A 20,939-nucleotide genomic window follows, 5' to 3' on the forward strand; every position below is an offset into this window, starting at 1 on the left:
AAGTCTGACTATTTGGAAACCTTTTAACACCCATAATTAAATGGGTGCACTTAAGAGATCAAGGCAGTTTTCAATTGAATTTACTAAAAGTGGTGACACCCATATACACACACACTGATAGCAGAGAATGACTATGCAAGATACCATGCAAACCATCTGTAGTAATCAGTATCTTGCCCAGGGCTTTTCAACGGAAGGAACAGAGTGAACCAGTAGCCATGTTGTTAGCATTTACCAGGTTTAGCTGATGATTCTACTTCCTGAACCACAGATGACCTCATAATGTATGGGAGTCAAACGCTCTGAATACTACTCTATTGTTCATCTGTGCATGCTGATTTGATAAGATTCTGTCCTGTTTCTTCCAGTGGCTCCTGAGGTCCACATGCTGAAGCACTTCAAGGGCGACTCTCTTACGGTGAAAAAGGGTGAACCCATCGAGATTCCTGCCGATGTCCTGGGCCTCCCTATCCCTAAGATCGAATGGACCAAGGACGATGTGTTGATAGCGAAGCCTACTGAGACACTGCTGATGGAGACACAGGTGACTGGCAGAATGAACTGCAAGACCAAGTTGTCCATCCCATCAGCCAATAGGGGGGACCGCGGTAGCTACACTGTGACTGCCTCCAACAACATGGGCACAGCCAAGCACACTATTGATGTGATGGTGCTGGGTGAGTTGAAACATGACTGACTCAGAGGCAGAAAAGACAGGATGTGTTGCTCAATACATGATCCACATCTTTGCAAATAATCTTTAACAGCATCCTAACTCTGCTCATGCTATCTCCTCAGACCGACCACTTCCACCTAGGAATCTGACTGTGTCCAACATCAGGGCTCAGTCTTGCTACCTCCAGTGGGATGCACCATTGGATGATGGTGGCAGCGAGCTGACAAATTATATTGTCGAGAAGAAAGCTGTGGAAGAGGAACAGGAACCACAGTGGGAGGAGGTTAACAGCAGCATCATCGACAGAAGATATGGGGTTTGTCCTGATAACAACAACAATTATAATCTTAACAATAACAACTCTGTTCTCATGGGCCTTTAAAGTTTAAAAGTTAACTTAAATCGTAATACCACCACCCTCTCCTGCAGGTGTGGAACCTGGAGAAAAACAAGACTTATATGTTCCGGGTCCGAGCCGAAAACAGGTACGGTAAATCTGAACCCTGCACAACAGAGGAAGTCCAGATTATAGATCCCTTTGGCCTGCCTGGCCCACCAGAGAAGCCAACCATCACAGAGTATTCCAAGAGCTTGATGACTGTGACCTGGGAACCTCCTAGAGACAGTGGCGGTTCTATGATTATTGGTTATTGGCTGGAGAAGAGGGAGAAAGGCACTGACTACTGGGCCAAAGCCAACAAGATGCCAGTCACCAAGAGAGGCTTGAAAGGCTGGGAGTACCAGGTGAGTGGCCAGGGGTTTCTGGGTTAACACAGAACACATCTGACACGTTGAATGTAAATTCCTACCTCAGTGTGTGTACCTCTGGGTACATTGTTGGAAGAAGCTTCCCGTCTTATTAAGGTAGGATCTGTGTTTGAATGCAGTTTTTATCCAAATCATACATACCAAAATAACTCATCATTGACCTTAAGGAAGATGTGTCACAGAAATTTCAGATCTGTTCTGTCAGTCTGTACGGAAAGCACTTTACAGAGTTAACTGCCACAGACCTATAGGATGCTTTGTCACCAACATGTAGGATGGTCAGTCTTAGAACTTTAGAGTGGGTTCAAATCCCAATTGGCTGCCACAAACCGTTAGCTTTAGCCATCAAAGACTCCTGGGATGGGCTGTTGCAGACTTTTTGAAGAAATTTTGGAAAATCTTAACAATAGCATTTCAAAGACCTTTAAGAAGGCAGACCTTCATGATTATCTATCCCAGATCATTAGCAGATTCTTCATAGACACAAAGTTCACAAGGTCACAGTTCTTTAGAAAGGTGTAGTAGGGCTGCAAGCCACAGGAGACAGTAAGCAGCAGTATTTTCCTTTTTGTGTCTCTCAGGCGAATCGTCTGTTTGAAGGAACAGAGTACGAATTCAGGGTTGCTGCCTTCAATTCTGCAGGAACTGGACCATTTAGTGAACCATCTGACTCTGCCTTCGCTATCGATCGACTTAGTGAGTAGAAAACATTTTCAAGATCTAGTGTGGACAAAATGACTACACGTCATCTGAAACAGACCAGTTTCTTTGTTTTTTAAGAAATGATAACTGATGAGTTTGAGTTTTCTAAAGTGGATGTTATTTTTATACAATGATGCTTCCCCCAGCTCCTCCCAGCATGCCTGCTGCTCCTGAGGTGGCTGATAAGACGAAGCACAGTGTGACACTGTCCTGGAAGCCACCAGAGAGCGATGGAGGAACCCCCATCAAGGGCTACATCATCCAGATGCAGGATGAGGGCACTTCAGAGTGGGTGAGGGTGAATGATCCCAACACGCTGCACCCCACCACTGAGTTCACTGTTCCCGGCCTCCGCGAGCTGAAACGTTATCGCTTCAGGATCATCGCTGTCAATGATACTGGCGAGTCTGACCCCAGTCCCCGCACCAGCGAGGTTCTGGTGGAGGATGTTCAACGTATGTATTACTTGAGTCCCACTGCAGTAATCATAGATTGTCTGTATAGCCTGCACTGTTTCACCGTTTGTGTTGCTCTATCTTACTTTACAGTTCCACCTTCCATCACCATTGATGTGCTAGCTGATGACCTGCTGTACATTCATGCTGGAGATCCAATCAGAATCCCTGCCACCATCAGGGGCCGCCCTGTTCCCAAAGTAACCTGGGATTTTGATGGCAAAGCCAAGACGCACCTGAAGAACAAAGTGCACACACTGCCTGTGGACTCTGAGGTAAGCCTGCCACAGTAACTTAGATTTTCTCTTTTTCTTGATGATGAAGCTATTTGTGAAGTCATTTTGAATTTAACATTTCAGGCTGAAAACTGAAAAACAAAATACACATCTAATTGAATTACGTTATTGCTGTTCCTTATTGGTAGATATATAAGTAGATATATTTATTTAATAGTTTTTATGGATTTTGGATTGTTGTTATTCAGGTTGAATCCACAGAAACCACGTCCATAGTGACCATTCCCGTGAGTCAAAGGAGCCACTCTGGACGCTACACCATCACTGCAAAGAACAAGTCTGGACAGAAACACGTCAATGTCAGAGTCAACGTCCTTGGTACGTCTGTGGTGTTTGAATATAGATCATGATTCTGCATTCAATCATAAACGTTTTTCTTACATGCCTGGCCATGTTTTTCTCTGAATAAATACCAGAGTGTCAAAGGTTCTGCAGTATAACAGTGTCCATATGTTGGTGTCATTGCTCTTGAATCTGTGACTCTGTGACTCCGTGTTTGTCTTGAGTACAGATGTTCCTGGACCTCCAAAGGAGCTGAAGGTGACTGACATCACTCGGTCAACCATGAGGCTGACCTGGAAACTTCCAGACAATGATGGAGGAGAGAGAATCAAGAGCTATTTCATTGAGAAGAAATCTGGCACAGACAAGGCATGGACCAAGGTAAACATTGTTCAGCCCATTAGTCAGTTGTCCATGTTAAGACAACTCAGTCAGTTCCTACCACTACTATATCAAACTCTCATTTAGATTTTTTTTTACTCTTTCTTTTGTACATATGTTTGTTTTTTCCTGACTCCAGTAGAAAGAATAAAATATAGTGAACCAGTCTGTTTGGTTCAGCAGCTAGCAGACATCTTCAACATCTGCAGTAATGACAGGCTCTTGCTGCGTAGTGTTTTATATATAGCACTTCTCTAGCTGAGCAGTTAGCCAGAGCCATTGTCAGAGGGGCCACATTAACCCTCTGGGGTCTGAGGGGGTTTTGGGGACCTGGACAAATTTTGACATGTCCTAACATTTGTGCTTTTTTCAGTGTCTTTTAAACATATTAATGTCTAAAGTCTAATAACACTGTAATTAGCACAAAATCGGCTACAATAATATTTGAGCAGCAAGTTTATGATTGTGTTTTTGAGAAAAAAGTGTTTATGCATGGTTAGTGAAAAACTACAATTTTTTACTCACTGAAATAAGACCATAAAACACAAACAGAACATTGGTTCACAAGACTTTGGAGACCTGCATGTTGTAGGCTAAAGTGTTTACTTCAGAGTGCTGTGAATGTCATCTTGTTCACACATTCACAGTAAACAATACACTGATTTAAATTTTCTAAGACACTTTTTGTCCAGAAAGGCCATATGCAAGAGGGTGTGCCTGAGGATGAATAGTCATGTGATTTACCTGAGAACACAAAAGACGCACTGAACGACCAGACAAAGACGCGCATAATGAGCCTTTCAGTCAATGTAGATGGGACAGATTAGTGCAGTACAATACAAAACAATGAGGAGCAAACGATCCTCGTTTGAGTTAAAATCAGTGTTTTTACTCTGAGGACAAGCTAAACTATTTGTCTCTATGTGGAATATAAGAAGCGCTTCTTCACGTCCGTGACACGCCATCATCCAAACGCGCAGAAAAGTGAGTAAATTCTATGATGAAGTTTGACGTTTTAGTCATTTCTCGGGGGTGTGCACATATTTACCTGGTTCACCTGAGATTATTTACATGTGAACAGTGGGCAGTGTACAAGGCGGGACCGCATTACCTGTAATGAGGTAAGAGGAAAAAACGGACTTCTCCTTACGTTCATATGGATTAAATAAAAAGTGATGATTTGTTTTCGACTTGAATTGTTTCATTTAAAAGAAAACATTTCAAGCTTTCTAGCCATATTATTCTTATTTTTATGAGCCAAGTATTCGCTGAGATTCTGGTTGTTTTATTTACGCGTCTGTGAAGAGAAATAACAGACAGAAAAGACAGACAGCGCACCCTGTCGGTTTTCTTTATTTTAAAAAAATCACAGCGTTTTGTTATGATTATTATGATGGTATACAACTAAAACTAGACCCTTTACAGTTTTGAATGATATATTTCTTTTATCTGTACAATCAGAATTGACGGAGGAATTTGTTTGTTTCGGCGTTATCAGGAGAAAATGTGTCAAAACGCGCCGGCGCGTTCGTCGACCCCAGAGGGTTAACAAGATCCCATTACCAGTCAGTCAAGTTAAACATAATTTTGGCCCTGGCAATTGATTAACTGATGAATGGTTGATATATTTTCAGGTGAATGCAGCCTGTGCCCTCCAGGCCTATGTGGTGCCAGGTCTGCTTGAGGGTCAGGAGTACCTGTTCAGAGTCCGAGCTGAGAACAGAATAGGATTTGGTCCATTCATCATGACTACTGAACCCGTCCGGGCTCAGGACCCCATCTGTGAGGATACACAGACAATCCAACTACACAAATACAGTACAAACAGAACCTTATTGGACTTGTTCAAATAATGATTTTCCTCCTCAGACCCACCCGACCCCCCAACGAAGCTGAAAATCAACCTAGTGACACAGAACACCGTCACTCTGACTTGGGAGCCTCCCAAAAACAACGGTGGTTCTCCAGTGAAGCATTACATCATCGAGCGTTTGAGCTGGGACACCAGCGGCAAAGAGAAGGAGACGTGGAAACAGTGCAACAAAAGAGACGTGGAGGAACTCACGTTTGTAGTGGAGGACCTAAAGCAGGTCAGTCTGAGTCCTTAAGAGAATCCCATTTCCCTCTCTTTACCACTGCCAACCTTCACTCATTCTTAGTAACAATTACTAGCAAAGAGTTAGGCTCATAGATCATAATTACATCTTTTTCAGCTGTTTCATCGCTGTGCATTTTTCAGGTTATTCATACATGTATTTTAATTTGTGATAAATGAGGAAGACGATGAAGTTGAGTTTGTTGCAGACCTTTAATGTTGAATGCCTTGTTGCTGATCTGCAGGGAGGAGAATACGAGTTCCGAGTAAAAGCTGTAAATGTTGCTGGACCCAGCCGACCCTCTGCCACCATTGGACCCATGGTCATCAAGGACCAGACATGTGAGTGATTGGTGCTTCAGCCAACAGCAGGCTGGTCACAGACCTAGTGCACTTAATGCAATTATGTATTATTATTTATTATACATATACCTCCATTGTTTCACTGATGAAAATTTGGCATTAACGTTTCCAACACACAAGAGCCCCAGAAACATTTTCAACAACAACTTGGAGGATACTGCATCTAACTATCACCTGTTGGTGAGTTTTGTTTTGTTTGTTGCTACAGGCCATTTTCATCTCCTTTTTTTTTTGCAGGTGCTCCCACTATCATGCTGCGTGAGATCATGGAGGGAGAGGAGGGCTGTGATATCAGCATTGTGGCAAAGGTGAGCGGCTGTCCATTCCCCACCCTGACCTGGAAGAAGGCCAGTCTGGCCAAACCTGACGAGAAAGCTGCCGTCCACTACGACCAGCATATCAACAAAATCGTGAACCACGACAGGTGCACGCTGCTGATCCAGCAGGCCAGCCGGCACGACAGTGCCGTCTACAGCCTAACAGCCAGAAACAGCCTGGGCACCGTCACCAAGGATGTCAAACTATATGTGCTGGGTGAGAAACGCAATCCATAACTTTAAAGGCGTGTCGTCAAATTAGGTTATAATGGGGTTAGGAAACTGTAGTTTTGTTGCTAACACTAATAGCAGTTGCCAAATGGTAATTGCCCAGCCACAGTTCAACAAGAGTAACTATTCACAGGAGGTGTGACAGTGTCTGTATTTCTCCACACTGACTGTCAGATTCTGTCCTGCAATCAGAAACAGCAAAGGTAGAAGGAAGCAAATGTAAATGCCCAAAATCCTGAGCTGTTTGTGTCATAGTTCGTCACTGCTATAAAGAAGGGAAAGGTTCTTAGTGAATACTTACCATTTTAATTATTTACAGACTGAGATTTCAGTTACTGACGTAGTTGTAAAACATAGGTGACTCACCCTCCGTCCTTTCTCCTACAGGACCTCCTGGCCCACCTGTCGGACCAATAAAATTTACAGAGGTGTTTGCGGAGAGAATTGGACTGGCCTGGCACCCTCCCACAGACGATGGTGGGTCAAAGATCACCAACTATGTGGTTGAGAAGCGCGAGGACAACAGGAAGACATGGGTTCACGTGTCCAACGACCCCAAGGAGTGCGTTTATGTGGTGACCCGGCTGACAGAGAACCACGAGTACGAGTTCAGAGTTATGGCCCAGAACAAGTTTGGAGTCGGGCCTCCACTGGTCAGCGAGCCGGAGAAAGCCAGAAACCTCTTCAGTGAGTACAGAGTATCTGTGTCCTGTCAGCAGTTTTATCATCTGCACATCATCACAAACTCATATTTTAGCGTAGATTAGTTCGGTGAGTTGTAACTGTTAGACAATGTATTGTCTGACACCCAGGCTTTCTCCTAAAGCTTCCCTTTAAATACATATATTACTGCTGTTCATTGACCTCTTATGAAGCGAAAATCGAGGACCGTGACGTCGCCCGGCATGGCGAAGCCGGGGCCCCACCCTGGAGCCAGGCCTGGGGTTGGGGCCCGTTGGCGAGTGCCTGGTGGCTGGGTCTCCCCCCATGGGGCCCAGCCGGGCAAAGCCCGAAAGAGTGACGTGGGGCTGCCCTGCTGTGGACCCACCACCCGCAGGAGGATCCATAAGGGGCTGGTGCATAGTGGATCGGGCAGTGGTCGAGGATGGGGACCTCGGCGACCCAATTCCTGGATGCTGAAATTGGCTCTAGGGACATGGAATGTCACCTCACTGGGGGGGAAGGAGCCTGAGCTTGTGCAGGAGGTCGAGCGGTACCAACTACAGATAGTCGGGCTCACATCCACGCACAGCCTGGGCTCTGGAACCCAGCTCCTTGAGAGGGGCTGGACTCTCTTCTACTCTGGAGTTGCTTGCGGTGAGAGGCGGCAAGCTGGTGTGGGCTTGCTCATAGCTCCCCAGCTCAGCCGCTACGCGTTGGAGTTTTCCCCCCAGAGTGAAAGGGTTGTTTCCCTGCACCTTTGGGCGGGGATAGGTCTCTCACTGTTGTTTCGGCCTATGGGCTGAGTGCAGAGTACCCGGCCTTTTTGGAGTCTCTCAGGGGGGTGCTGAAAGGTGCTCCTACTGGGGACTCCATAATTCTGTTGGGGACTGCAACGCTCATGTGGGCAGCGACAGTGAAACCTGGAGGGCGTGACTGGGAGGAACGGCCTCCTCGATACAAACCCAAGTGGTGTTCTGTTGCTGGACTTCTGTGCTAGTCACAGTCTGTCCATAACGAACACCATGTTCAAGCATAAGGGTTTCCATCAGTGCACATCGCACCAGGACACCCTAGGCCGGAGGTCGATGGTCGACTTTGTAGTCGTGTCATCTGACTTTCGGCCGTATGTCTTGGACACTCGGGTGAAGAGAGGGGCAGAGCTGTCAACTGATCACCACCTGGTGGTGAGTTGGATCCGCTGGCGGAGGAGGAAGCGGGACAGACTTGGCAGGCCCAAACGTACTGTGAGGGTCTGTTGGGAATGTTTGGCCGAACCCGCTGTCAGAGGGGTCTTTAATTCACACCTCCGAGAGATCTTCTACCAGATCCCGGGGGAGGCTGGGGACATTGAGTGTGAATGGACCATGTTTTCCACCTCCATTATCGACGCGGCGGCTAGGAGCTGTGGCCGTAAGGTTTCGGGTGCCTGTCGTGGCGGCAATCCCCGAACCCGGTGGTGGACACCGGAGGTAAGGGATGCCGTCAAGCTGAAGAAGGAGTCCTACCGAGCCTGGTTGGCTTGTCTGACTCCCGAAGCAGCTGACGGGTGCCGCCGGGCCAAGCGTGCTGTAGCCTAGGCGGTGATGGCGGCAAAAACCCGGGTATGGGAGGAGTTTGGTCGGCTACTGGTCGGCCCCGAAGAGATTCTGGCAAACCGTCCGGTGCCTCAGGAGGGGGAAACAGTGCTCTACCAACACTGTTTACAGTGAAAGTGGGGAGCTGCTGACCTCGACTGGGGATATTGTCGGACGGTGAAAGGAATACTTCGAGGATCTCCTCAATCCTGTCAACATGTCTTCCATAAGGGAAGCAGGGGCTGGGGATTTTGGAAGCTGAGCCATCCATCACCCAAGCCGAAGTCACTGAGGTAGTTCGGCAGCTCCTCAGTGGCAAAGCACTGGGGGTGGATTGAGATCCGCCCCGAGTACCTCAAGTCTCTGGATGTTGTTGGGCTGTCATGGCTGAAACGCAACATCGCATAGCGTTCGGGGACGGTACCCCTGGAATGGCAAACTGGGGTGGTGGTTTCTCTGTTTAAGAAGGGGGACCGGAGGGTGTGTTCCAACTACAGAGGGAGCACACTCCTCAGCCCCCCAGGGAAGGTCTATGCCAGGGTGCTGGAGAGGAGGATCTGACCTGTGGTCAAACCTCGGATCCAGGAGGAACAATGCGGTTTCCGTCCCGGCCGTGGAACACTGGACCAGCTCTACACCCTCTCGAGGGTTCTTGAGGGTTCATGGGAGTTTGCCCAACCAGTTCACACCAGTGTTTTGTGGACTTGTAGAAGGCATTCAACCGGGTCCCTCGTGACATCCTGTGGTAGGTGCTCCAGGAGTATGGGGTCCGGGGCCCTTTTGCTGAGGGCTATCCGGTCTGAGCAGCTGAGCCTGATGGAAAGTATTTAGTCAGAAAGTACAAACAGAGCAGGAGCTTGGTTCGCATTGCTGGTGGTAAGTCAGACCTGTTCCCAGTGTGCGTTGGACTCCGGCAGGGCTGCCCTTTGTCAACAGTACTGTTCATTACTTTTATGGACAGAATTTCTAGGCGCAGCCAGGGGCTGGAGGGAGTCCAGTTTGGGGACCACAGGATTTCATCTCTGCTTTTTGCGGATGATGTTGTCCTGTTAGCTCCATCGAGCCAGGATCTCCAGTGTGTGCTGGGGCAGTTTGCAACCGAGTGTGAAGTGGCTGGGATGAAAATCAGCACCTCCAAGTCCGAGGCCATGGTACTCAACCGGAAAAAGGTGGCTTGCCATCTCCAGGCCAGGGGAGAGATCCTGCCTCAGGTGGAGGAGTTTAAGTATCTCGGGGTCTTGTTCATGAGTGAGGGAAGGACGGAACGTGAGATTGACAGACGGATCGGGGCATCGGCAGCAGTAATGCGGTCGGTGTACCGGTCCATTGTGGTGAAGAAGGACCTAAGCCGGAAAGCGAAGCTCTCGATTTACCGGTCAATCTACATGCCTACTACTTTCGATCATGAGCTTTGGGTCATGACCGAAAGGACAAGATCGCAGATACAAGCGGCTGAAATGAGCTTCCTCTGCAGGGTGGCCGGGCGCTCCCTTTAGAGATAGGGTGAGGAGCTCGGCCACCCGGGAGGAGCTCGGAGTAGAGCCACTGCTCCTCCACATCGAGTGGAGTCAGTTAAGGTGGCTCGGGCATCTGTTTCGGATGCGTCCTGGGCGCCTCCCTGGGGAGGTGTTCCGGGCATGTCCCACCGGGAGGTGGCCCCGGGGAAGACCCTGGACACGCTGGAGGGACTATGTCTCCCGGCTGGCCTGGGAACGCCTCGGTGTCTCCCCGGAAGAGCTGGAGCGAGTGTCCAGGGAGAAGGAAGTCTGGGTATCCCTGATTCGGCTACTGCCCCCGTGACCTCGCCCCGGATAAGCAGAAGAAGATGGATGGATGGATGGGTTACTGCTGTCATATCTCTCTCTCATATGTTATATGTAATACACTGGCAGAAATAGGTGAAGCATGTGTTCAGTGTTGCGAGAACGTCAGCTAAGTAACTTGTATGTTATGCTAATGTGTGTTATATTATGTTAAAATTTTTAGTGATATTATGATGGTATTATGGTACACATAGTACCATACTACTGAGTACTGTACTGAGTTCAGTTAAACAGCCAAAGTAAAACACCTTTCAAGCTCAATAATCCATCATATCTGATCTCTACAGCTGATGTATTGATTATTGATTTCTGTGCTGTTGCAGCCGTCCCTGGTCAGTGTGACAAACCGACTGTTACTAACGTCTGTCTGGAGTCGATGACCGTGAACTGGGAGGAACCCAAGTATGACGGCGGCTCCCCCATCACTGGCTATTTCGTTGAGAAGAAGGAGACTACCAGCAAGCGCTGGACCCGCGTCACCCGTGACCCGATTCGAGCACTGCCACTGGGCAACAACTGGGATGTTACTGGCCTGCTGGAGAGTGCCATGTACCAGTTCAGGGTCATTGCTGTCAATGCCGCTGGCTGTGGCCTGCCCAGCATGCCGTCTGACCCCATACTCTGCAGAGACCCCATCAGTAAGAATTTTAGTTCATTGAGTCTTTAAGCTTAGACATGCCTGTCTGTTGCAGAGCAAACATCACTCACATCAGATCAGACCAGTAGCACTAGACTCAATAAGGCTGAGTTAGATTGTAAAAGAAAACACAACTCATTGAAATATACTAACAATAAATGAAGAATGAATAAAAGCTAAAATACAAATTTTAAAAGATTTGACTTCAAATTTTAAAAGAAAGGAAAAATAATAAAAATAAAAGAAAAAAACTATGAATGGCAGATTATGACATGAAGTAAAAAACATTGTAAATATAAAGTAAAAAGTAATTCATAAATCATACCTTGGATTGAATGAAGATTTAGATCATTCCTGTTGCTGTTGTTAAAACTGGGATAAACCAACAAAAAACAATCCTTCTGAAACTTTCAGCCACATGTCCTGAGCTTTTTCAGTGGATGGAGTCTGATTTGTTGTACAAAAATTTCCAAGGTCATCAATGAATATGTTTAATGAAAATGCAGGTAGTAAAACATGCCTTATTTTTAAAATGATTTACTAATGGCTACTACTATTTTACTGCTACTTTTCCATGTTTCTGTAATAACACTGGTACCAAACATTCTACCTGTACCTGTGTGTGTGCAGAGCCGCCCGGGCCGCCCACTCCTAAGGTCACAGACTGGACCAAGTCGACGGTGGATCTGGAGTGGATCCCTCCTATGGTGGACGGAGGGTCGAAGGTCACCGGCTACATCGTGGAGATCAAAGAGGTGAATAAAGAGGAGGAAGAGAAGAAGGCTCAAAGGAGGCTGCTGCTGAGCGGTGCTGAGGAGGAGAAGGAGCCCGAGAGCGAGGAGGGCTGGAAGAAGGTAAAAAAAATGTTGTCATGGCATGAGAAGAAATAAGACTTCTTTCTTTTATCTTAACCGTACAACATGATTTTTGTATATGACATCAACGTTCATTAAAATGGAATAATGGCTATTTCGTAGAGGTTTTTCTAGCCAGGTCTGTTGTGCTGTTTCTGGTCTTTCTGGGCAGTGCTCAGTTGGTGGAAAGGTAACAGTGAAAAAAAAAGTGCAGAGTGAAATATAATTCTTAGAGCATGAACATAAGCACACCCGAGGCAACTCATCTGATGAAAAGCTGGAAATTGGTGTAGATTAAAGAATAGTTAGATATTAGTCAAAGCAGATTCCTAGTACATGTGTTGGCTGAAGGTACACTGAGATGAACTGCTTTGACTGACAAAAAATGCATTAAAAGTACATTAAAGCCTTTAGGCTTTGTCTTTCACCTTACATTTCTCATTTGATAAGGTTTGTAGTTTTTCCATTGCTGTCTTAAGTATTCCTTAAAAAAATGAACATAGTCCAAAAGTTGTTCAAAGTCCACAAGCCCCTGAGTTGTTAATGATTTTTCTTCATCTCTGTCCAGGCCAAAGATACAGAGATCAGAGGAAACAAGTTTGTAGTGGCTGGCCTGAAGGAGGGTGGTCTATACCGCTTCCGAGTCCGAGCTGTGAATGCTGCCGGAGTGGGTGCCCCAGGACTAGTGTCTGAGCTGATCGAGGTCAAAGACAGAACGAGTACGGCTTTGAGCCATCCATAACTGTCAACTCAGCAGAAAGTCTTTCTGGCAATGAGATGTTAAGTGTATTTTATTAAAAACAAATGTCACCTTGTCATCCAGTTCCTCCTGAGATGGACCTGGATGCCTCAGTGAAGGAGAGGATTGTGGTCCATGCTGGTGGCACCATCCGCATCATTGCGTACGTGTCCGGTAAACCTGCCCCACAGATCACTTGGTGCAGAGATGACGGCGAGGTGCCCAAAGAAGCCGTGGTGGAGACAACAGGTATCTCCAATTCGCTGGTCATCAAGAACTGCAAACGTCAACACCAGGGCATCTACACACTGAGCGCCAAGAATGAGGGAGGAGAGAGGAAGAAGGCTGTAATTGTTGAGGTCCTGGGTGAGTCCACAAAGTTCTTCTGAAAAGTTGGCCTCTTATCAGTGGCTCAAATTAGGTTAAAAGATCAGACTGCATGCAGGACTGCTGTGCACATGCACATATATCTGTGCATACATTATGTCCACACATACCTTTAATATACTTCACATTTCTCAAACTTTCAACATTTTCTGCTTTGACTCCATGTCTTCTGTTTAGTTCTTGTTCTAAATAAATTAGTTGCATCCTGAACTTTCCATTTTTTTCATCCAGCTTTTTGTTAAAACTGGATCCAGTTTCATAGAGAGGTTTAAATTGTTACATTTAATGCCACTTGATGACTATATCTTCAGCATTTAAAAGGTCCTGTTGGATCTCTTACACAGCAGCCTACAGCAAGGACCTAAAATAAAACACAAAATGTACATCTTTAAAATGAGATCTCCCAGATTCATTGTCTTTTTGTAAGATACTGCATTTAAGATCCAGTTTTTCAGTCTTCTCTTTCTCCTCCCCAAGATGTCCCCGGACCAGTTGGTCTTCCCTTTGCCGGAGAGAACCTGACCACCGACTCCTGTAAGTTGACCTGGTACACCCCCGAGGACGATGGCGGTTCAGCCATCACCAACTACATCATTGAAAAGAGGGAGTCAGACCGCAGGGGCTGGACAGCAGTGACCTACACAGTGACACGGAACAATGCCGTGGTGCAGGGGCTCAATGATGGCAAAGGCTACTTCTTCAGGATTGCGGCTGAGAATATCATCGGCATGGGGCCTTTCATTGAGACTGATAAGATGGTTCTCATCCAGGACCCCATCTGTAAGTCAGACACAGAACTTGAAATATTAAAAAAAAAAAAAAACTAACACAAGAATCAGCTGTGAAAATGTCTGCATAGAACTTTTTTTTTCTTCTTGTACATTCAGAGATTCAAGATTTTTCAGTGAGGAGATGTCATTGATAATTTTTTTTGTCTGTCCTCTCACTTAAATTCATTACATCAATACATCATTCAGAATATTCACTGAGTAACAGTCAAGCACATAAAGCCCTAAAAAGCGAGTTAAGCAGGAATGTATCTCGTCACGTTTGTGTCCATGTCATCACCAGCTGTGCCTGGACGTCCAGAGGACCTCATCGTCACTGCCATTACCAAGGACTCCATTTCTGTTGCCTGGAGACCACCAAAATACGACGGCGGAGCAGAAGTCACCCAGTACATCCTCGAGTCTCGGGTGATCGGGAAGGACAACTTCACTCGAGTAGGTGGACAGGACAAACTGATGGACAGAACGTTCACACTGACAGGACTGAAAGAAGGCTCAAGCCACGAGTTCAGAGCCTCTGCCGTCAACCAGGTGGGACAGGGCAAACCATCTTTTGCCACCAAACCTGTGCAGTGCAAGGATGAGCTTGGTGAGTGACAGCACAACAGCATGATCACTGTTCTGTTCATGCCAAGTTATAGTTATTGGCAATAATTCTGCTGGCTGTACAAACTGTTATTTCAGTAATTTTATTGTCTGCTTTATCAGTCAGTAATACAACAGCACATACAAATCAATCCCAGTAAAGTAAAACAAAATCTTCAAACTTTTGAATTGTTTGCCACTCTCAGAACCACCCACTCTGGACCTGGACTTCAGGGACAAAATAATGGTGAAGGTGGGAGATAGCTGCATGCTGTCAGGACGATACAGTGGAAAACCACCGCCAGTGATCACCTGGATAAAGAATGATGAGGAGCTGAAGGCAGATGAGGGGATCGTCCTCCACAGCACCGCCCGCCACCTCAGCCTCAACATCAGCAAGGCCAAGAGAGAAAACAGTGGCCGCTACTGCGTCGGTGTGGAGAACGCCGCTGGGACTCGCAAAGGAATCTGCACCATCACTGTGGTCGGTGAGTCACTGCTCAGCTACAACTGAAAATTCTCAGCTACTTGGACTTGTGCAGGTTTAAAAAGTACAATGAGAGAGTTGATTTTTATAGCGTTTACCTAATATCAGCAATTATGAAGGGCTGAAAAAAGGGCTTATACTGGATCCACTGATTAGAAATACATTGTTAGGTAAATTCTTTTAACAAATAGACTCAGAGGACGAACTTCGGTAAGATTATATAGAAGTTTTACTTGCAAGGAGTAACAGTCACACAGCACCTTGGTACAGCATGAGGATCACTGGCTGCTTGCAGCCCAACACATCAGTTTTCATGGAAATACAAAAGGGAGGGGATTTCTCACAGAAAGACGTCTGGGCCCTTATCAAATAGTCAAGGTCAGAGCAAACTGTGCTCACTGAGAGCAACAATTATATTTCCACAATACACAATAGGCCCTATTCAGAAGTGTTTCAGTTATACTAAAGTAAGGTGGATTAGGTCACAGGAGGTTAAACATTTTAATTTCTCTAACATACATGAGATATGAAAGTTAAGAAACACCAACTCAAGAGAGAAGGAAGCTAACCTGGCTCAAAATGCAAAGTTCCTAGAATGTACAGACAACACCATTGCCAGTCTGCGTACTACACTTGGTCTGTCACCGCAGTGTAATTCCCTACATGTTTCATAACTGATTCATGGTTTTTTGATGACATTGGTTCCCCTAAGGAAACCACCAAACCAATCAAACATGATGTGAAATTCAGGAAGTAACATGCATGTAATGTTACCATATGCCTTTTTGTTTGATTGCAGTTCATTGTCATTAAAAACATTGGTTGTGTAGTTTGATGTAAAAATGCTGCAACACAGTTCTCAGTTGATTTGATCAGTCAATCAAAACTTTGTATAGCACTTTTCATACAACATAAGTCTGTAACACAAAGTGCTTTACAAAAATGTACATACACATATTTTATATATACATAAACAGATACAATTATCAACATACATACAGGTGCATCTTAGTAAATTAACATATCAAAAGTTGATTTACTTCAGTAATTGAATTCAAAAAGTGAAACTCATATATAGATTCATTACTCAGAGACTGATATATCTGAGGACCGAGGATGGCTGCAACTGTGGACATTTTTAAGAACAGATTCAAGACCTACCTTTTAATCTCCGGCTTTAAATTAACTGCTTTGTACAGAAACAAATACATACATTTATATATTTCTAAATACACATACATGACTATGCTGTATAAATGAGTAGAACAGAATGAAATTGTATAAGTGTAAATATGTTGGTGATTAAATTGTCAAATAGTAATATAAATACTAGTTAATTACAAGCCAGTGCAAAAGGTAGTTCTTGAATCTGTTCTCAAAAATGTCCACAGTTGCAGCCGTCCTCAGGTCTTCAGGGAGGCTGTTCCACAGACAAGGGGCACAGTGATAAAATGATGCCTCACCATGGGTTTTTGTCCTAACAGTGAGGACAGTTAAGAGGCCAGAGTAGACCTGAGAGACCGGGAGGGATCATAAGGTGAAAGCAATTCTAGTAAATAAGAAGGACCAAGACCTTTCAGAGCTTTAAAAACCAATAAAAGAACCTTAAAATCTATTCTAACGCTTATTGGTAAGATAGTGCAGAGACCTTAAAATAAGACTGATGTGATCTCTCCTTCTGATCTTGGTCAGAAGATGTGCAGCTAAGCTCTGGAGGAGTTGTAATGGATGCAAGTTCTTTTTCAGTTTTGTCCTGGTTTAGCTGCAAAAAGTTTTCTGCCATCCAAATCTTGATATCTGAGATGCATTTAAAGAGTGCAGCAATGGGCCCCGAGTCCTCTGGAGACACAGTGACATAAAACTGTGTGTCATCTGCATATCTATGGAAATATATGCCATGCTTTCTGATGATGTTTCCGAAAGGTAACATATAAAGATTAAAGAGAGTGGGGCCTAAAATAGAACCTTGTGGTACACCACAAATCATTCTATAGCTTTTGGAGGAACATTCTCCCAGACTAATAGAGAATTCTTTAAGCTAGTATCAGAGCTAATTTAGAACAGTGCCAGTGAGAGCAACCATGTCGTGGAGTCTGTTTAAAAGAGTTGAGTGATCTACTGTATCAAAGGCACTTAAATCAAGTAATACTAAGACTGAAAGATTCTTCATGCCAGTAATAGACCTGACGACCTTAACCAGTGCCGTCTCAGTGCTGTGATTTGTCCTAAATCCTGATTGAAGTGCTTCAAATATACTAAGAGAATTAAAAAAATTAACCAACTGATTTAAAACAGGGCAGCATGGTGGCTTAGGGGTTAGCACTGGTGCCTTACAACAAGAAGGTTCCTGGTTTGAAACCCATCAGGGGCCTTTCTGTGTGGAGTTTGCATGTTCTCCTTGTGCTTGCGTGGGTTTTCTCCAGGTACTCCGGTTTCCTCCCACAATCCAAAAACATGCATGTTAGGTTGATTGGTGACTCTAAATTGCCCATAGGAGTGAGTATGAGGGTGTGAGGTTGTTTGTCTCTAGGTGTGGCCTCTGTTGTGATTAGGCATAGTGACATGTTGGATAAAGTTTATACAGTTTGAAACACTGAAAAACTCCAGGGCACAGGTGTCAAATGGATTATCTATGTCCAAATTAAAATCACCTAAAATATTAATCCTCTCTGTGATGGACTGGTGACCTGTCCCAATTAGGAATCAACAGATATAGATGATGGATGGATGAATGAATAATCCAAAGTGCAGGTAATGAAGTCTGCAGCTAAAACACTGTTTGCAGTGAGTGTTGACATTCAGACTGAGAGAGGAGGAGGAGACGCTGCATATTCAGAACATATATAATGAGGGTGAAACAACACTTCAATTCAATTCAATTTCAATTCAATTTTATTTGTATAGCGCCAAATCACAATACAAATCATCTCAAGGCACTTTACAAAAACTAGAACTAAAAACCCAACAATTCCCTTGGCGACAGTGGAGAGGAAAAACTCCCTTTAACGGAAGAAAAAACTTCCAGCAGAACCAGGCTCAGTTTGGGCGGCCATCTGCCTCGACCGGTTGGGGTGAGTGGATAGAGCAGAGAGAAAAGAACAGCAACAATAAACAACAAATAGACACTGCAGGTTGGTGGGGCCAGTAACTGCACATCAGCGATATACAGCCCCAGGACGAGGGACACCTGCAGAAGGTACAGAGAGAGAACAGAGAGAGGGAGAGAGCACAAACTAGGGGAGAGAGAGAGCACAAGGTTAGTGACATTCAATGGTGGAATATACATGAGGTGTGAGGAGGGGGGGGGGTTAGGGTAGGGGAGCTCAGTGCACCGATGGTCCTCGGGCAGTCTAGGCCTATAGCAGCATAACTAAGGGATGGTTCAGGGTTGCCTGAAGCCAGCCCTAACTATATGCTTTGTCAAAGAGGAAGGTTTTAAGTCTAGCCTTAAAAGTACAGAGAGTGTCTGCCTCTTGAACCCAGGCTGGGAGCTGGTTCCACAGGAGAGGAGCTTGATAACTAAACGCTCTACCTCCCAGTCTGCTTTTGGAAACTCTGGGAACCACAAGTAGACCTGCACTCTGAGAGCGAAGTGGTCTATTGGGATAATATGGTACTATGAGGTCTTTAAGGTATGAAGGAGCTTGATTATGAAGGGATTTGTATGTGAGAAGAAGGATTTTAAATTCTATTCTATATTTTACAGGGAGCCAATGAAGATAAGCCAATATAGGAGAAATATGATCTCTCTTGCTAGTTCTTGTGAGGACTCTGTCTGCGGCATTCTGGATTAATTGGAGGCTTTTTATGGAGATATTGGGACATCCAGATAGTAATGAGTTACAGTAATCTAGCCTTGAGGTAACAAATGCATGGACTAGTTTTTCTGCATCATTTTGAGACAGGATGTTCCTAATTTTGGAAATGTTGCGCAGGTGAAAGAATGCAGTTCTAGAGATTTGTTTTATGTGTGAGTTAAAGGACATTTCCTGGTCAAAAATAACTCCAAGGTTTTTTACAGTAGTGCTGGAGACCAGGGCTATGCCATCTAGAGTAGCTATAATTTTAGAAAAGTTATTTCTGAGATTTTTTGGCCCAAATATAATGACTTCTGTTTTCTCTGAGTTTAAAAGTAAAAGGTTACTGGTCATCCAGGCCTTGATGTCAGTTAGACAGGCTTGAAGTCTGGTTAACTAGTTTGTGTTAACAGGTTTAATAGATAGATATAACTGAGTGTCATCTGCATAGCAGTGGTAATTAATAGAGTGCTTCCTAATGACATATCCTAAAGGAAGCATGTACAGGGTGAACAGAATTGGTCCTAGCACGGAGCTTTGTGGAACTCCATAACTAACTTTTGTTCGTGTGGAAGGTTCATCATGGACATGAACAAACTGGAATCTGTCCGATAAATAGGATTGGAACCACTTTAACGCTGTTCCTCTGATACCAATCACATGCTCCAGTCTCTGTAATAAGATGTTGTGGTCAATGGTGTCAAATGCAGCACTAAGGTCTAGGAGGACAAGTATAGAAACAAGTCCATTATCTGAGGCTAAGAGAAGATCATTGGTAACTTTCAACAGTGCTGTTTCTGTACTATGATGTGCTCTAAATCCTGATTGAAAATCTTCAAATAGTTCATTCCTGTGTAAGGAATGAAGGGGTGTGTGAAATAAGAACCCAGACTCTGGTTTTCTGTCCTGCACACAGTAAACATGGCTGGACAATAGAGATTCCATCTGCTGCAGCAATAATGTATTTTTTTTCCCTCAAGGCAAAGATTATAGACAAAAGAGAACAGACCCAGGAAAAAACATTTTTCCTCCCTTTCACAATTTTTTTTCCACACTTTTTTAATCCAATAAAAAAGAAAGTATGTGAAAGAAAATAAAGCCATTTTATTCTTGGTATCAAATAAACCAGGGAGTCACTTATGTGAATGCTTCCTCCTGTCAGACCGTCCTCAGCCTCCAGAGGGTCCTGTGGTGTTTGACGAGATCTACAGGAACTACATGGTGATTTCCTGGAAACCTCCTCTGGATGATGGAGGCTGCGCTGTCTCCAACTACATTGTTGAGAAGAGAGACACCAACAGAGACCTGTGGATGCCTGTCACTTCATCCTGCACCAGGACCACCTGCAGGGTGAGGACAAAACTATGGATACTCTGCTGGTGGACAGAGTTTATCCACAACTAAAACCTATACGTAAAAAGTGGAATTTTAAGATGATTGAATTTTCATAATTCTTTATTGTATTCATTTTCATATAAAACACAGAAAGATAAAGATAATAAAGATGTTTTATTTTCTGGCTTTACAGTTACTTTTACATGCATATATACAAACAGACACACAGAGAGCTGAAGGGTGTAACAATAATTTATTTTTCTATTTGTCGAATATTTAACCATAAAAATATACACAGAACGTCCAGAAACTGATTTAAGGTATAAAAATCAGTAGTGCACTGGTAGCCAAATGATACGAGCAAAGTGATTCTGAGCCTAGATTGTTCGTACCCCTCATCTCTCTCTGTCACCTCTCAGAAAAGAAATTGTATTACAATAATATTGAAAATGGAAAAAGACTACTGGTGATCTGTTTAGGGTGTACCCCTGCCTTTAGCCCAAGAAGAGCTGGGATAGGCTCCAGCAGATTTCTATGACCCTAAATAGTAATAAGAAGGATACAGATGATGGATGGCTGGATGGACAAATCCACTGGACCGTTTTTGTTTTTTGTATGTAATGAACATACAATAAGACCAAATGAACTGTAATACACACAGGTCGTGGATGATGAATGTGATTAGAACTGGGTGTCAAAAACTG

The 20,939-nt window shown here is 44.5% G+C and overlaps 1 protein-coding gene across 9 annotated transcripts in view; it reads left to right on the plus strand.

Annotated features, from left to right (window-relative positions):
• Positions 1 to 20,939, plus strand: part of LOC113123841 (titin-like) — a 218,002-nt gene that overhangs the window by 125,728 nt on the left and 71,335 nt on the right. For all 9 annotated transcript variants that reach the window (XM_026296157.2, XM_026296164.2, XM_026296162.2 and 6 more), the window contains 21 exons: positions 369 to 677; positions 799 to 992; positions 1,106 to 1,420; positions 2,026 to 2,140; positions 2,293 to 2,601; positions 2,695 to 2,876; positions 3,086 to 3,215; positions 3,409 to 3,560; positions 5,195 to 5,342; positions 5,430 to 5,650; positions 5,901 to 5,997; positions 6,256 to 6,552; positions 6,954 to 7,253; positions 10,950 to 11,264; positions 11,894 to 12,117; positions 12,686 to 12,836; positions 12,941 to 13,222; positions 13,721 to 14,023; positions 14,315 to 14,620; positions 14,823 to 15,104; positions 20,063 to 20,250. In XM_026296157.2, the coding sequence (XP_026151942.1) occupies positions 369 to 677; positions 799 to 992; positions 1,106 to 1,420; positions 2,026 to 2,140; positions 2,293 to 2,601; positions 2,695 to 2,876; positions 3,086 to 3,215; positions 3,409 to 3,560; positions 5,195 to 5,342; positions 5,430 to 5,650; positions 5,901 to 5,997; positions 6,256 to 6,552; positions 6,954 to 7,253; positions 10,950 to 11,264; positions 11,894 to 12,117; positions 12,686 to 12,836; positions 12,941 to 13,222; positions 13,721 to 14,023; positions 14,315 to 14,620; positions 14,823 to 15,104; positions 20,063 to 20,250 (4,820 nt within the window). The remainder of the gene's footprint in view (positions 1 to 368; positions 678 to 798; positions 993 to 1,105; positions 1,421 to 2,025; positions 2,141 to 2,292; positions 2,602 to 2,694; positions 2,877 to 3,085; positions 3,216 to 3,408; positions 3,561 to 5,194; positions 5,343 to 5,429; positions 5,651 to 5,900; positions 5,998 to 6,255; positions 6,553 to 6,953; positions 7,254 to 10,949; positions 11,265 to 11,893; positions 12,118 to 12,685; positions 12,837 to 12,940; positions 13,223 to 13,720; positions 14,024 to 14,314; positions 14,621 to 14,822; positions 15,105 to 20,062; positions 20,251 to 20,939) is intronic.

This window comes from Mastacembelus armatus, chromosome 21 (genome assembly GCF_900324485.2).
Source record: "Mastacembelus armatus chromosome 21, fMasArm1.2, whole genome shotgun sequence".
Taxonomy (NCBI): Eukaryota; Metazoa; Chordata; class Actinopteri; order Synbranchiformes; family Mastacembelidae; genus Mastacembelus; species Mastacembelus armatus.